The sequence below is a fragment of the Pelecanus crispus genome, chromosome 12 (genome assembly GCF_030463565.1).
Source record: "Pelecanus crispus isolate bPelCri1 chromosome 12, bPelCri1.pri, whole genome shotgun sequence".
In the NCBI taxonomy this organism is placed as follows: Eukaryota; Metazoa; Chordata; class Aves; order Pelecaniformes; family Pelecanidae; genus Pelecanus; species Pelecanus crispus.
Window position 1 is genome coordinate 28,222,638 of NC_134654.1, and position 16,072 is coordinate 28,238,709.

General features: G+C 68.4%; 2 protein-coding genes across 3 annotated transcripts; one reads left to right on the top strand and one right to left on the bottom strand.

Annotated features, from left to right (window-relative positions):
• Positions 1–108: 108 nt before the first annotated feature.
• FSCN2 (fascin actin-bundling protein 2, retinal) lies at positions 109–4,375 on the bottom strand. 2 transcript variants are annotated; one of them, XM_075720204.1, is made up of 5 exons: positions 3,553–4,375; positions 878–1,034; positions 656–777; positions 410–577; positions 109–314 (listed from the first exon to the last, which is right to left on the bottom strand). In XM_075720204.1, the coding sequence occupies exons 1-5, from the start codon at positions 4,373–4,375 to the stop codon at positions 109–111; spliced, it is 1,476 nt and encodes a 491-aa protein (XP_075576319.1). The 2 variants fall into 2 exon arrangements, with proteins under 2 accessions (XP_075576319.1, XP_075576318.1); XM_075720203.1 differs by having other exon boundaries at positions 410–777.
• A 4,554-nt stretch (positions 4,376–8,929) lies between these two features.
• ACTG1 (actin gamma 1) lies at positions 8,930–11,863 on the top strand. The gene is made up of 6 exons (XM_075720209.1): positions 8,930–8,977; positions 9,329–9,461; positions 9,545–9,784; positions 10,098–10,536; positions 10,648–10,829; positions 10,918–11,863. Exons 2-6 carry the CDS (start codon positions 9,339–9,341, stop codon positions 11,059–11,061), a joined length of 1,128 nt encoding a protein of 375 aa, XP_075576324.1. The 5' UTR covers positions 8,930–8,977; positions 9,329–9,338; the 3' UTR covers positions 11,062–11,863.
• The last annotated feature ends 4,209 nt before the right edge of the window (positions 11,864–16,072 follow it).

Below are 16,072 nucleotides of genomic sequence, written 5' to 3' on the forward strand. Positions count from 1 at the left end.
CGCCGGCTCCACCGCCATCCTTTGCCCGGGGACAAGCTTGTGCCCCCGGCCAGCCTGGGAGCAGGGTGGGCTGGGGGACGCAGCAGCGGGGGGCCGGTGCCGGGTGGGTCAGTACTCCCAGAGCGTGGCCCGCAGCACCGACTCGCTGTCGGCACGCAGGGTGCCGGCCGGGTCCCCGCGCAGGTACCGGCCGTTCTTCCCTTTGATGGCGACGCGTCCCCGCTCCCGGAACTCGAAGAAGAAATCCTCGGAGAGGTCTCCGTCGCTGCACACCGACCCGCTGCTTGCCACATACCAGAATTTGCCCCCCTGGCCTGTGGAGAGGCCCCAGGGGCCGTCAGCGGGGTCTGGCCGGACCCCTGGCAGCCCCCTGCCCTGGTAAGCCCCCCCACCCCACCCCCTCGCCCACCTCGGATCTGGTAGGCGCCGTCGCTGAAGCTGATGTGGAAGACGTCGTAGATGGAACGGTTGGAATTGAGCAGGTTGGAGCCACGGTGGTAGCAGACGAAGCCGTGCTCGCCCCGCAGCACCAGCATCGGGCGGTTGATCAGCTTCAGGGTGAATTCCTCGTCCTCCCCTGCGCGGGACCCAGGCCCTGAGCACCCCGGGGCTGGGGGGCCAAGGCCGGGACCCCCCCACCCACCCTGGCACTTACCCACGGCATCGCTGACGGCCGCCAGCTGCCCATTCCTCTTGGTGCAGACGTACCGGCCGTTGCTGGCACGCAGGGCCACCCGCCGCCCACGCCACTCGATGTCAAACATGGTGTTGGCAGCGCTGGCGACGCAGGGAGAGCGTGAGCCGGGGCAGCCTATGTCCCCCCCCATCCCCAGACCCCCTTCCCCGGAGCCCCGCGCCGCGGCACGGCCGCACTCACACTTCGGTGGCCACGGCCTGGATGCCCCCGTGGGCCACGAGGGTCCAGTAGCTGCCGGTGTTGGTGTGGAGGCTGCATTTGTTGGTGTCGCGGTCGATCTGGAGCTGGAAAGTCTCGTGGTTCAGCTCCTCGTCCTGGTTCGCCGAGACATTGACGCCTGCGGACGGGAGCGGCCGTCGGCACCAGCCCTGCTCCGGCCACGTGTGCCCATGAGCCGCGGCTGCGCTTTCCCTCCCCTGCTTCCCTCCCCGGCAGTGGTAAATCCTTCTACGAACAATTGTGCTAATTGGGCTGGTTAATCTGATTGCTGCCGCATCCATCTGGTCAATGCCGCGGCGCACAAACCCCCTATTTATAGCCAGCCCACCACCGTCACCCGGCCCTAAGCCGCTTGGCACGGGGGCAGGCGCATTCCCGGTGGGGGCCCGGCACAGCCACCGCTGCCCCGGCGAGCAGGGCCCTGCGGGGACCCCCATGGGCTCTAGGGGCTGGGGTCCCACCCGCTGGCCCGTGCCCGGCTGCCGGCTCTGCCCGCCGGCACAGCTCTGCCCAGCCCCTCCTGCCTGCAGCTGCCTGCCCTGGGCTGCCAGAGGACACGTATGTCCCCGGGAGGACACGCATGGAGCTGGGCGTGCAAACACGCACGCGTCCCCCCACGGCTGCGCAGAGCCCTGTGCATGCCCGCAGAGCTCGGCCCTGCACATATGTGCACGTGTGCAGAGCTGTGCATGCACAAACACGCATGCACATGGCTGGGAAGAGCCCTGCATGTGTGTGCATGCACATACACACACGTATGGGCTGCACAGAGCTGTGCGCGCACGTGCGTACGCAACATCATCTGTGCACAAACACAGGTGGGCTGCACACGCAAATGCGTGCACCTGCAGGCACTGCACGGAGCCCTGCTCATGCACATGCATGCGTATACACACGCACACACCTGTGCACACCCACGGAGCCCTGCGCTCACACACACCCCCCTATGCACACCCATGGAGCCCTGCACATGCCCGTGCACACCCACGGAGCCCTGTGCTCACACGCACACCCATGGAGCCCTGTGCACACCCCTGTGCACACCCACGGAGCCCTGTGCTCACACACACACCCCTGTGCACACCCATGGAGCCCTGCACACCCCCCTGCACACACCCACAGAGCCCTGCGTGCACACATGCACATCCGTGGAGCCCTGTGCACACCCACCAAGCCCTGCATGCGCACACACACACCCCCATGCGCACCCATGGAGCCCTGCATGCACCCACGGAGCCCTGCGCTCACACGCACACCCCTGTGCACACTCACAGAGCACTGTGTACACCCCTGTACGCATTCATGGAGCCCCGTGCACACCCACGGAGCCCCGCACACGCTGCTGTATGCACCCACAGAGCCCTGCATGCACACATGCACACCCACGGAGCCCTGTGCACACCCACGGAGCCCTGCACACACATGCACACCCACATGTGCACCCACAGAGCTCTGTGCACACCCACGGAGCCCTGCACACGCTGCTGTATGCACCCACAGAGCCCTGCGTGCACACATGCACACCCACGGAGCCCTGTGCACACCCCTGTGCACACCCACAGAGCACTGCACACGCTGCTGTACGCACCCACAGAGCCCTGGGTGCACACATGCACACCCACGGAGCCCTGTGCACACCCATGGAGCCCTGCACACACATGCACACCCGTATGTGCACCCACGGAGCTCTGTGTGCACCCACGGAGCTCTCTGCACACCCACGGAGCCCTGCACACGCTGCTGTATACACCCACAGAGCCCTGCGTGCACACATGCACACCCACGGAGCCCTGCACACCCACACGCCCCTCTATGCACACCCATGGAGCCCTGTGCACACCCCTATGCACCCACAGAGCCCTTGTGCACACCCACATCCCCCTGCACACACCCACAGAGCCCTGCACACCCCCCTGCGCACACCCACGGAGCCCTGCACAGCCCTACCGCGGCTCCCACCCTGGCCCCGCTGGCCGCAGCCTCCCCCTCGTTGTTATTGTAGGGTCTCCTCCCATGGCGGGGGGTCCCAGGGGGGCTGCCACGCAGCCCTTCCTGGCTGGGGGTGCTTTCGGCTGAGCCGCTCCCCAGGGATCCCCTTGGGGCAGCCGGGGCTCCCGAGGCAGGCAGGGAGCAGGCAGCAGGGTGCAGGCAGCAGGGTGCAGGCAGCAGGGCGCAGGCAGCGGGGTGCAGGCAGGCAGGGCGCAGGCATCGGGGTGCAGGCAGCGGGGTGCAGGCAGTGGGGTGCAGGCAGCGGGGTGCAGGCAGCAGGGCGCAGGCAGCAGGGTGCAGGCAGTGGGGCGCAGGCAGCGGGGTGCAGGCAGGCAGGGCGCAGGCAGCAGGGTGCAGGCAGCGGGGTGCAGGCAGTGGGGTGCAGGCAGCAGGGTGCAGGCAGCAGGGCGCAGGCAGCGGGGTGCAGGCAGGCAGGGCGCAGGCATCGGGGTGCAGGCAGCGGGGTGCAGGCAGCAGGGCGCAGGCAGCGGGGTGCAGGCAGGCAGGGCGCAGGCAGCAGGGTGCAGGCAGTGGGGTGCAGGCAGTGGGGTGCAGGCAGCAGGGTGCAGGCAGTGGGGCGCAGGCAGGGCGCAGGCAGCGGGGTGCAGGCAGCGGGGCGCAGGCAGCAGGGCGCAGGCAGCCCTTACCCTGCCGAATGGAGACGTATCTGCCGTTGGCCGCCGTGAAGACCACCTGGGGGTGGCTCTCCTCCAGGTCGAAGAGTTCGTCTTTGCCCGGCTTGGAGCTGCGGCCGGACTTGAGGGTGCCGGTGGGCCCCGTGGGTGCCAGGTATTTCCCGTCGCAGTCCTTGAAGGCCAGCTTGCCCGCCTTGAACTCGAGGGTGTAGCCGGTACGGGTGCCGGGCTCGGGCACCAGCGTGCCGTCGCAGCGCAGGTAGCGCTCGTCGGCGGTGCGCAGGCTGTACTTCTTGTCCTGGAAGCAGAGGGTGATGAGGGCGTCCACTCCCCAGGGCAGGTTGCTGTCAGTGGCGATTTCGTCCTCGTGGGCGCTGAGGTGGGCGTAGCGGCGGCGGCTGACGCTCAGCAGGTTGGCCTGGGGGTGCATGGCCAAGTGCACGGTCCAGAGCTCGCCCTCCGTCACGCTGGGGGCGAAGCAGGAGAGCCGATCCTCCCGGCCGCCGAAGAAACGCCTGTGCGGGGCCGACTGCAGCGCCCAGCGCCCGTCCGACTGCGTGATGATGCTGAAGCGTTCATCCCGGCCCGGCTGCTCGGCCTCGCACCGCACCTTCCCGTCCTTGTCGGCACCCAGGTACCGGCCCAGGTGGCTCTTGAGGAAGACGACGGAGCTGTCGGCTTCATCCTGCTCCAGCGTCCAGATCTGCTTGCGCTTCAGGCTGGGCGCCGAGGCGTTCACCTTGTAGCCGAAGCTCTCCGCCGTCAGGTACCGGCTGTCGCAGTTGATCAGCCCGAACTGGATCTTCAGGACCTGGTGGATCCCATTCGTTGGCATCTTCCGCCGGTGCGGGGCGGCCCCCGGGGGGTCAACGGGGGCTCCCGGGCCCTGCCGAGCCCGGGCGTCGCGGCGGGGCCGGCCAGCTGCACCCACGGGGACGTCTGCGCTGCCCCGGTGCCGCTGCCGCACTGGCCCCGCGGGACGGCTCGGCACGGCTCGGCACGGCGCGGCACAGCGGGGGGGTGCCGGGGGTGGGCTGGGGGCCGCGGCCCGTTTAATTAGCTGCAGGTAGGATTACAAAGTCCGGACAGATTGCAGCGGGCACCGGGGTGGCTGTAACCTACAGCGGGGCTTTCGCCGAGACCCCGGGCAAGGGGGTAACCGCAGCAGCCCCCGGCCGGCTCCTCGGGGTGCGCGGCCGCACCGCCGCCCTCCGTCACTGCGGCCCCGGCTCTCGCCTGTCCCGCTGTGGAGCCGCAGGTGGAAAACTTGGGTGGGAACCCGATCCGGGCGCAGGCCGGCGTATCCGTTCCCGGCGGGCTAAGGTTACCGGCCCCTCTGATTCAGCAGCCAGGTCACCTCCAGCCGCGCCGCCTCCCGGCCAGCCCCTAAGCGCCTTACCAATTAGCCAGGCATTTTGATTAGTTTAAACCTTTTATCCTGCTTTGGGGCCCTTGGCCTCCATCTGTCCGGTGGCCCCAAATCCCTCCCGCAGCTGTGGATCGGGGTCACAGCCACCCCCCCCACCCCAGGACCCCCCCATCGTGCAGGGGTGCTCGGTTCCACGGGGGCTGAGACCGCCTGAAACTCATGACAGCAGTATGCGTGCTGCCTTGGCAGGGGACAAGAGGGGACAGGGGTGCAGGGGACTGTCCCCACTCCTGCCCTGCAGGCACCTTCCCCCCAGCCCAGCCGGGACCCCCCAGCCGGGGTCGGCGCAGCCATGGGGACCCCCGGCCTCAGCCATGCTTCCACCGCAGGGACCTGGGGGACAGGGTCTGTCCGCGCTGGCACCGGGTCCTGCCACTGCCTGCGCCCCAAAGCGCTCGGACACCCAGTGCCAGCCGCTGCGCCGGGGACTGGCCGTGCACCGGTGATGCCGCTGTGCCGCACCGAGGGCCCAGCCGCAAAGCCTCCCGCTGCCACCTTCCCCCTGGCCCTGCGGCTCCGGTGTCAGCGCGGCACCCAGTTATTGTTCCTGAAAATAGGTGCTGGGGCTTGGTTGCCTCATGACTTTTTCATAGCCGCGCTCTCTCTTACCGCGCCGGGGGGGTGCCGCGGTCCCCCAGCCGCTGCGTTACCCGAGCCGCGGCCGTGCTGCCCAGCACGGTGTAACCGACCCCTGCCGAAACAGATACGGGTCGGCTTTTGGGACGGAGGGGGGGATAAATGGGTCAGGGTCCTGCAGGGGTGGGGGGCTCCAGGGGGCTGGGGGGGACGTGAGCCCCCCGGGGCACGGCAGGGCGGCAGTGCTGACTCCCAGCGGGTGCATGCCGGCGGTGGACCAGCCGGGAGCCGTATTTATACCTGCAGGCCCCCCCGGTGGGGGTCCGGTTCCCATGGCGGGGGGCCCTGCCCCACACCCATGGCCTGTCCCTGCATCCCCCCGGTTTGGGGGACAGCCGCACCCCTCCCCGCGCCACTGCCGGGCGGCTTCTGAGACCCGACGGGCATCGCAGGGGGCCGGGGGGTGACCCAGGGGGACATGGGGGGTGCTGGGCTGCCTGGCCGGGGGGGGACCCCAGCCCCCCTGCCCTGGCCCTGGGGGGGGGTGGTAAATGGGGGGGGGGCTCAGCCGGTCAGTGCAGGGGTGGGGACCAGGGCTCGGGGTGCTGGGGTCAGGGTCGGGGTCAGGTGGGTATCGGGGGTGGCGGTGCCCGGCCGTGGGGGACCCCCACCCCATCTCCCCGTCACCCCAACCCCCGGCCATCACCATGGCGACGGGAGGGGACGATGACTGTGCCACCGCGGCGACCGAGGCTGCGCACGGGCAGCGGGGGGGGGGGGACACACACACGGCACCACCACGACGACGACGACGGGCAGGGGCGGGGCGGGCAGCCTTCCTCCTCCTCCTCCTCCTCCTCCTCCTCCTCCCCCGAGGTCCCGCGGGGCGGTGTCGGGGCCGGGCGTCCCGCTGCCACCGGCCCGATCGCTCCTAATACGGCCGGGACGCGGTGCCTGCGCCCGCCCCGCATGGCGGGGGCACCCCCGGCACCGCCCCGGCCCTGCCCGGCCCTGCCCGGCCCTGCCCGGCCCTTACTCACCGGGCGCCGGGGCTGCCTTGTTTGGGCAGGAGGAAGCACCGGGACCGGGAGCGGCACCGCCCCGGGCTCCCCCCGGCATCGCCCCGCGGGATCGGGCCCCGCAGCGTCGCGTTCGTCCCCCGGTGTCTCCTCCCCGGGACCCCCCCCCCCCCCCCGCAGTGTCCGTGGCCCCGGGGGGGGGTCCCGAGTCACGGACGGGCAGGGGGCTGCCGACGCTGGTGAGCACTGGTGCTGTGCGCCCGTGCCGGGGGTCCAGCCAGCTCCCCGCACCCCGGGATGGGGACAGCGGGATGCGGCTGTCACCCACGCAGCCCCCCCCGAGTCAGACCCCCAGCGCCCACCTGGCCACCAGCCCCCACCCTTTGGTGGCCCGCGGGGATGCTGGGCCAGGCTGGCCACTCGGCGCTGGCACGGGGACGTGAGACCCCTCGAACAGTGCCGGGACCCGTGCAGGACCCCCCGTCCTTCTGCCACCCACCCGGCACCGGCACTGCCCTGCCCTGCAGCCCGGCACCCCTGGCCTGCTGCCGCTGCACCGCTGCCGCCCGTCCCTGCTCAACCGCCGGCGGCACCAGGGCCTGCCAGGGAAGGCCCGAGCATGTAGCGCTTTGTCCCCGAGCGGTGCTAGGAATCCCTCGGAAGACGGCGAGCTTCCGCCACCGGCCACTCCCGGCACAGCCACGGGTGACGGCAAGGCCAGCAGCCGCCACCTCCACACGCCTGACCGGCATGGAGGGGTTGGGGGCATGGGAGCTGCGCTGGGCGGCGGGTGCATGGGCTGCCGGCACGGTGTGCGGGTCTCTGGCACGGTGCATGGTGCAGGGGTCTCCGGCACATGGCACACAGGTCTCCGGCATGGTGCATGGGTCTCTGGCATGGTGCTGGGGTCTCCGGCATGGTGCACGGGTCTCCAGCATGGTGCCGGGGTCTCCGGCATGGTGCATGGGTCTCTGGCACGGTGCATGGTGCAGGGGTCTCCGGCACACGGCACACAGGTCTCCGGCATGGTGCACGGGTCACTGGCATGGTGCTGGGGTCTCCAGCATGGTGCATGGGTCTTTGGCACAGTGCACGGTGCAGGGGTCTCCGGCACACGGTGCGCAGGTCTCTGGCACGGTGCAGGGGTCTCCGGCACGGTGCGCTGGTGTGAGCCATGCCCGTGGCACCCAGCAGCAGTGTGGGGTGCGCAGCCCATGGCACCCCCGTGACAAAGCAGGGGGTCTCGGGCACGAGGAGGGCCCCAGGCTGGCGGGGATGCTGGCAGGGCGCCGTCCATGGGATGTCAGCGCCGTCCATGGGGTGTCAGCACCGTCAGTGGGCGCGTGGCAGCGGTGGAGCTGAGGCAGAGCTTTTTGGGGTGCCCGGCGCTGGCTGCGCCGTGCTGCGGGTGGGCCGGTGCTTGCCGGGGCGCTTGCGGGGTGCAGGGAGGTGCCGTCTGCAGGGTGCGTGGTGCTGCACCGGAGGCACGGCCTGCGCACGGGTGCTGGCAGAAGCGCGGGTGGTCTGGGGGGGTGCTTATAGCCGCGGGGCGCGCACGCCGGCGCGCGGCGCGTAACCCGTAGGCTACGTGGCGTTACCTACGGGGGTGCGGTGGGCACGCGGCGCTGCCGGGGGTGCACGGGGCTCTGGGGGGCAGCGCCGCCGGCGGATTCTGGGGTGCAGCCGGGGTGCCCGGCGCTGCCCGAGGGCTGGGCGATGCCGGCAGCGGGGCAGTGGGCACCCAGGGTGCCCGGTGCTGCGGTGAGGGTGCCCGGTGCTGCACGGGGAGGGGGTGGGGGTGGGGTGCCATGGGGTGGGGTGCGGGTAGGGCGCACGTGCTGCCCGAGGGGGGTGCACGTGCTGCCCGCGGCTCTGCACGTGCTGCCCGGGGGGGTGCCAGGGGCGGGGAGGGGGGGGGTGGCTGGGTTTGGGGGCCGGTGCCGCCATCGGGGTGCGGGGCCAGGCCCGGCGAGGCCCGCGGGGGCCCGGTGCTACCGGAGGGGAAGCGGGCGCTGCCCGGGGGGGGGGGGGGGGTGCGCGGTGCTGGGCCGGGGGTGCCCGGCGCTGCCGGGGGTGCTGGCGGGCGGCGCGGCCGGGGTGGGGGGGGGGGGGGTCCCCGGTGGGGCCGGGGGTCTCCGCCGACCCCCCCCCTCCGCCCCATACAGGTTCCGGGGTGCCGCGGGGCGGGGGCAGCCCCGGCAGTCGCCCCACGTGGCCGGGGCCGCGCCAGCCAATCAGGAGGCGTGTTTCTGAAAGATCTCCATATATGGCGATGTTCTCGGCCGAGTGGGCGGGGCCGTCGGCCCCTGGGTATAAAAGCGCGGGGCTGGCAGCCGGACGGTCTCACTCAGCCGGCGGCAGCGGACCAGGCGGCACCGTCTCCCCAGCGCCGAGAGCAGCTTCCCCCGCACAGGTACCGCCGCCGGCCCCGGTGCCCCTGGGGCGTGGCCCGCGCCCCTGCCTCCCCCTTTTCCTACAGCCCCGGGGCGGGGGTGGCGGCTTCGCTCCCGGCCGCGGTGCGCTGTGCCCGCGGCCCCCTTCCCCCCCCCCCCCCCCGCCTTACGGGCTGGAATGGTCTCGCCCGTTCGAGCGCGCCGTTGTTGGGGGGGGGGAGGCGCAGCGCGATTGGCGGCGGCGGCGGGTGACGTCAGGGCGCGGGAGATTCAAACGGCGAGGGGCGGGAAGCGGCGGCGGGAGGGGAGGGCAGGGCCCGGGGCCCGTCCCGGGGCGGGTCGGAGCTGACCGGGCCGCTCCTCCGCCGCAGATCCTCCGCCATGGAAGAGGAGATCGCCGCCCTCGTCATCGACAATGGCTCCGGCATGTGCAAGGCCGGTTTCGCCGGGGACGACGCCCCCCGCGCCGTTTTCCCCTCCATCGTCGGGCGCCCGCGGCACCAGGTAGGCGGGAGGGGAGAGGAGGGGGGGGGGGGGGGCCGGGGCGGTGCTGCGGGCGGGCGCTGACTCACCCCGGGCTCTTGCAGGGCGTGATGGTGGGCATGGGGCAGAAGGACAGCTACGTGGGGGACGAGGCCCAGAGCAAGAGGGGCATCCTCACCCTGAAGTACCCCATCGAGCACGGCATCGTCACCAACTGGGATGACATGGAGAAGATCTGGCACCACACCTTCTACAACGAGCTGCGCGTGGCCCCCGAGGAGCACCCCGTGCTGCTGACGGAGGCGCCCCTCAACCCCAAGGCCAACAGGGAGAAGATGACGCAGGTACCGCTGCTCGCCCCGCCGCCGCCCCTCGCTCTCAGTCCCAAACCTCCTTTCGTTATGGCATCTTAAACCTGAGTTTTTTTTTTTTTTTTCTTTTGTCTCCGACATTTTCAGGGTTCTGTACTCCTGGCATTTCTTCCCTGACGCCTCAGGTTTCTTTCATTTGTGTTTCTGCCTGCATTCTTTGCTTTTTTTTTTCCTTCACACACTGGGTGTTTTCTCGGTTTTTTTGCATGTCAGCATGTGTGTTCTAACATGAGCACGAGTGGCCCGGCTCATTCCTCGACGCTAATCGGTTTTCTTTTCCTCCCAGATCATGTTTGAGACCTTCAACACCCCGGCCATGTACGTGGCCATCCAGGCCGTGCTGTCCCTGTACGCCTCCGGTCGTACCACTGGTATTGTTATGGACTCCGGGGACGGTGTCACCCACACCGTGCCTATCTACGAGGGTTATGCTCTGCCCCACGCCATCCTGCGCCTGGACTTGGCTGGCCGTGACCTGACAGACTACCTCATGAAGATCCTGACAGAAAGAGGCTACAGCTTCACCACCACAGCCGAAAGGGAAATTGTCCGTGACATAAAGGAAAAGCTGTGCTACGTCGCCCTGGACTTCGAGCAGGAGATGGCCACTGCTGCCTCTTCCTCCTCCCTGGAGAAGAGCTATGAGCTGCCCGATGGCCAGGTGATCACCATTGGCAACGAGAGGTTCAGGTGTCCAGAAGCCCTCTTCCAGCCTTCCTTCCTGGGTAGGTGTTGGCCAGGGCGGCGCTGCTGCGGCGTGGGCTTGGCGTGACCAAATTGCAGTGCTGTGTGCATGCTAATGACCCGGTGCCTCTTTTTTTTCTTTCCTCCCCCAGGCATGGAGTCCTGCGGTATTCACGAGACCACTTTCAACTCCATCATGAAGTGCGACGTGGACATCAGGAAGGACCTGTACGCCAACACGGTGCTGTCTGGCGGCACCACCATGTACCCTGGCATCGCTGACAGGATGCAGAAGGAGATCACAGCCCTGGCGCCTAGCACGATGAAGATCAAGGTAAGAAATGTGCCCTGCTCCTGCTCCAGCTGCTGGGGAGGGGGGAGAAGGCCAAGCTGCTCTGACCGCCGCCACTCTCCTCTTGCAGATCATTGCCCCGCCCGAGCGCAAATACTCCGTCTGGATCGGTGGCTCCATCCTGGCCTCGCTATCCACCTTCCAGCAGATGTGGATCAGCAAGCAGGAGTACGACGAGTCTGGCCCATCCATCGTCCACCGTAAATGCTTCTAAACGGACTGCTGGCGGGCGCGCCGCGCCTGCTGCATGAGTTGTCTCACTAGTATATGTTTGCCCAGGCAAATCTATACACCTCATGCTAGCCTCATAAAACTGGAATAAGCCTTCTTTCAAAAGAAACTTGCCCTTGGAAAGTCTCTACCTGATGTTAGACAGATGTCAGCACTGGATGGGTCGCGCTGTCACTTGATTTGACCTTGTTTATTCAAGTTAGGCCTTTTTCCCCTTGCTCTATGCCCGAGCGAAAAATACCCTGTATGGACCCGCTCCCAGCCGCGGGGCTGGCGTGGCACCTCGCCTCGGAGGAGAGCCCACGCCTGACTGGGGCTCCCGCAGCTCCCTACACTGACAGTGGCCCGTCTCCCCGCGCCCTGCCCCGGGACCGGTGCCTACAGGGTATTTGGAGTCAAGATTTGCCGTACATCCAGTGTGGAATATTCCAGATTTTCCCGTAGAGGCTGGTAGGAGTCCATCAAGAATTCACTTTTGTCGCTGCCGTTCTAGCAAGGTTGGGAAAAAAAAACACATATCGCATCCGAGCCTTACGAACCAGTCTTCATTCTCCTCCCCCACCCATATCCCAGTCACCAGCACGGGGCTGGAATTACTCGAGTTGCTGAAACTTTGCATTTACACCTGTAAATTTATGCATTGTTTTAATTTATGTAAGAATTTTTTTTTTGTACGTTGCCTTAATGTTCTCACATGGCGGTAGGAAACCAAAATTTGTACATCATCCTCAAGTCGACAAATTGTATTGCCCAACAGCACATCATGGTGTAAGGAAAATAAAGGAAAAAAAAAAAAAAAAACACTGCAGTAAACTCCAGCTGGGCCCTGCTGGGAGCTGAGCAGGTGGGGAGGCTGCGGGGGCACTTTGGGGTTAGAAAATGGCTTTTTGGGTGCTGAGGGAGCCTTGGAGGGTGGTGGCAGGTGCTGCCCTTGGCCTTCACCTGCTGCTGGTTCCGGTGCTGCCAGCGGTGAGGGGTTTGGCGCAGTCCTGCGGCAGGTCCTGCGGTTATGGCGCGGAGCGGGGCACGTCGCTGGCCCTGGGGGCTTCAAGCTGGGGGGCAGCGGGGACCCCAATCCCGCTGCCAGGAAGCTGCCTGCAGTGCACGGTGCCTCACCGCTCGCCCTGGGTGCCCCCCGAGCCCGGTGTTTCGGCTGCTGCCAGGCCCCGTGGCACTGCCGAGTGTGGCTCTGGTTTGCGAGGGCAGAGAGGATGGCGCTGATGAATTAAAAACACCCGAGGTCAGGTAGCGCCGCTGCCATTGGGGCCTTGCGAGGGCTGCGAGCGTGGCTCCGTGCATCGTGTCCAGCGCGTGGGCACCGGGGAAAAGTGTGGCTCCGTGCATCGTGTCCAGCGCGTGGGCACCGGGGAAACGCACCGGCGCCGGGTGCCATTGGCACAGCCGGGCACGGGCTGCCGCGGCCTTGCGGTGTTGGGCCGGTTCGCTGCCCAAGGCCGGGCTCCCCTTGCCCCCGGCACCCCGGGGATGCCGGCCACCAGCCCATCAGTGGCACAGGCGTTTGCGGCCGGGCCGATGCTCTTCCTCCCCTCCTCTTCACCGGTGCAAAGCCGGCGTGGACCGAAGCGCCAGTCTTGGCAGGCACCATCTCCTCCAGGGACACCGGGCCGGCGTTGAAGCTGTAGCGGAGCCCGGTGCGGCCACGGGCTTGCGCAGAGCCGTTCCCCAGGGGAGCGGGTGATGGCGGGCACGCTGGATGGCCGCGGCCACCCGGGGGGACGGTGGCACATCCGTCACCCGGGAAATGGGGGTGCAGCGGGGCCGGGGCGCCCATCACCGTGCCGCAAGGACGCCGGCTGCGGCGGGGGAGGACGAGCTGTGGCTGGGGGTGCCGGGGCAGCCCACAGCGGTGCCCAGCGCAAGGCCTGTGCCCTACGGCACCGCGGCGTGGCGAGCCGCAGGGTGCTGTGCCGCGTTGTGCCGTGCCGGGTTGGCGGTACCGCATCGCGTTGCACCGGGCCGTGTCGTGCCACGTTGATTCCTACCGCACGGCCCTGCGGCCTCCCGGCATGTCCCACGGTGCCACCGCTGTCCCCAAAGCGTCCCCGGTTTGTCCTTGCCCGCGCCCAGGCCGTCGGTGCGGTTTTGGCACCAGGAGCGCGGTGAGGCCCGGCTGACCGCAGGCCCTCCGTGGGGTGGCACCGCGGTGGCCCCAGCACGGCGTGGGGGGACGAGCAGCGGCCGCGGCGCTGCGGGCAGGGGGTCACCGTCACCTCGTGCCGGGGACCCCGCGGGGCCCGGCTGCTGCTTTGGGGGCGCAGGGGAAGGGGGTGGGGGGTGCACCCAGCCTGCGGCACCTGCGTTCACCGACCCCCCCCCGCCCAGCTGTCTGCCTGTCTGTCCAGCCCTCTGGCCACCCATCTGTCCGCCCAGCCCTCCCTGCACCTGTCTGCCTGTCCATCTGTCCGGCCCGCCCTGCAGCCGTCTGTCTGTCCACCCTTCCAGCTCTGCACTTGCCCCCCTCTATCTCAATCCATCCACCCCCCCTCCCTGCATCTGTCTGTCCTGCCATCCCTCCACCAGTCTGTCCATCTTTCCCTGCATCTGTCTGTCTGTCCTGCCATCCCTCCACCAATCTGTCCATCCTTCCCTACATCCGTCTGTCTGTCCTGCCACCCCTGCACCAATCTGTCCATCCTCCCTGCAGCCGTCTGTCTGTCCTGCCACCCCTGCACCAATCTGTCCATCCTCCCTGCAGCCGTCTGTCTGTCCTGCCATCCTTCCATCCCTCCACCAATCTGTCCCTGCATACGTCCGTCTGTCCTGCCATCCCTGCACCAATCTGCCCATCCTTCCCTACATCCGTCCGTCTGTCCTGCCACCCCTGCACCAATCTGTCCATCCTCCCTGCCGCCATCTGTCTGTCCCTCCAGCCTGCCGCCCTTGTGTCCGTCTGTCCATCCCTCCCCCCGCCCCCCGCCCTGTCGGTCGCGCCCTGACCCGGGGCGGCCGCCAGGGGGCAGCACCGCTCCGCCGCGCCGCCGCACGACGCGAGTTTGCGCGGTCTCAGCTGGGGGGGGCGGGGCCCGGGGGGGGGCACGAATGGCCCGAAACCACCCCACCCACCCACCCCCCCCCCAGCCCCCCCGGTCCCTGCAGCCCCCGCACCCCCTCCTGCACCCTCACAGCCGTGCAACCCCGCACCCCTCCCCCGCCCCCATTTCCTCCCCCCCCCCCCCCCCCCCCAGCTGCCGGCCGCAGGGAAAGGGTTAACGGCACCCGGGTGGTGAGAACAAAAGGGCTCCCCGCCAGCCAATGGGCGCCGGGCTCCGCATCCCCGCACCCTCTGATTGGCTGAGGCGCGGCCAATGCCGTGCGAGCTCTGCCTGTCCGTCTGGACCCACGTGGGGCGGGGAGAGCGCTGGGCCCTCCCCCCCCCCCCGCTGCTTGGGACAGGCCCGGAGCCCGGGCTGCACCCTGCACCATGCACCATGCACGCACCCTGCACCATGCGCCCTGCCCCCTGCCCCCTGCCCCCTGCACGCCCCCTGCCCCCTGCACGCACCCTGCCTGCACCCTGCACCATGCACCATGCCTGCACCATGCACCCTGCACCCCTCACCCTGCACCCTGCCTGCACCCTGCACCCCTCACCCTGCCCCCTGCACCCTGCCTGCCCCCTGCCCCCTGCCCCCTGCCTGCACCCTGCCTGCACGCTGCCTGCACCCTGCCCCTTCTGCCTGCACCCTGCCTGCACCCTGCCTGCTCCCTGCCTGCTCCCTGCACCCCCTGCCTGCTCCCTGCACCCCCTGCCTGCACCCTGCCTCCTCCTGCATGCACCCTGCCCCTCCGCCTGCACCCTGCCCGCACCCCTGCCTGCCTCTCCTCCCTGCACCTTCCTGCCTGCACCTTCCGCCTGCCTGCATCCTCCTGCCTGCATTGTCCTCCTGACTGCATGCCTCCTTCCCGCAGCTTCCTCCTGCCTGCACCCCTATTGCCTTCAGCTTCCTCCTGCCTGCAACTTCCTGCATCCTGCCTGCATCCCTCCTGCAGCATTCCAGCCCCCCCAGCGGCAGCCTCCTCTTGCCTGCATCCACCCTCCATCCCACTGCAGCCCCGCATCCCCATCCCTGCCTGCACCCCTCATCCCTGCTTGCACCCCCATCCCTGCCTGCACCCCCCCATCCCTGCTTGTGTTCCCCATCCCTGCTTGCACCCCCATCCCTGCCTGCACCCCCCCATCCCTGCTTGTGTTCCCCATCCCTGCCTGCACCCCCATCCCTGCCTGCACCCCTCATGCCTGCCTGCACCCCCCCATCCCTGCTTGTGTTCCCCATCCCTGCCCACACCCCTCATCCCTGCTTGCCACCCCCCCATCCCTGCCTGCACCCCATCCCTGCCTGCACCCCCATCCCTGCCTGCACCCCCCATCCCTGCTTGTGTTCCCCATCCCTGCTTGCACCCCCATCCCTGCCTGCACCCCCCCATCCCTGCCTGCACCCCCCATCCCTGCCTGCACCCCCATCCCTGCTTGTGTTCCCCATCCCTGCTTGCACCCCCCGATCCCTGCCTGCACCCCATCCCTGCTTGCACCCCCCCATCCCTGCCCGCACCCCTCATCCCTGCTTGCACCCCCCGATCCCTGCCCGCACCCCATCCCTGCCTGTGTCCAGGCCGCGGCGTCACCAGGCCGGGGCTCCCCGGGGTTTCGCCATCGCCCCGTTCCCGGCAGCCCCTGCCTGACTCCTGCCAGCCCCGTGGGTGCCATGGCCGGGGTGCGGGGGGTACGGACACGGGACCGTGCCAGGAGGGAAAGTGAGGCAGAGCAGCGCGCGGAGCCAGCAACGGTTCATATATTTATTCATAAGCCAAGTTATCAATAAAAAAGTTCCATACTAAAAGGCCTTTACATAGAGTTTGCTGTTCATAAAACCTTTGTGTTTTTAATCCTTTTTTTTCCTTTTTTTTTTGGTTTTTTTTTTCCTTTTTTTTTATTGTTGGGGTTTGGGTTGTTTTTGTCTTGTGGGTTTGGGTTT

What these genes read in the sequence shown, in the direction of transcription:
- FSCN2 (XM_075720203.1), bottom strand. Translation starts at nt 4,375, where the DNA reads ATGCCAACGAATGGGATCCACCAGGTCCTGAAGATCCAGTTCGGGCTG. An exon ending in ATACGTCTCCATTCGGCAGG is followed by an intron (nt 1,035 to 3,552) that starts GTAAGGGCTGCC and finishes TCCCGTCCGCAG; the next exon opens with GCGTCAATGTCTCGGCGAAC. An exon ending in CAGGCCGTGGCCACCGAAGT is followed by an intron (nt 778 to 877) that starts GTGAGTGCGGCC and finishes CTGCGTCGCCAG; the next exon opens with CGCTGCCAACACCATGTTTG.
- ACTG1 (XM_075720209.1), top strand. Translation starts at nt 9,339, where the DNA reads ATGGAAGAGGAGATCGCCGCCCTCGTCATCGACAATGGCTCCGGCATG. An exon ending in CTTCCAGCCTTCCTTCCTGG is followed by an intron (nt 10,537 to 10,647) that starts GTAGGTGTTGGC and finishes TTCCTCCCCCAG; the next exon opens with GCATGGAGTCCTGCGGTATT. An exon ending in CTAGCACGATGAAGATCAAG is followed by an intron (nt 10,830 to 10,917) that starts GTAAGAAATGTG and finishes CTCCTCTTGCAG; the next exon opens with ATCATTGCCCCGCCCGAGCG.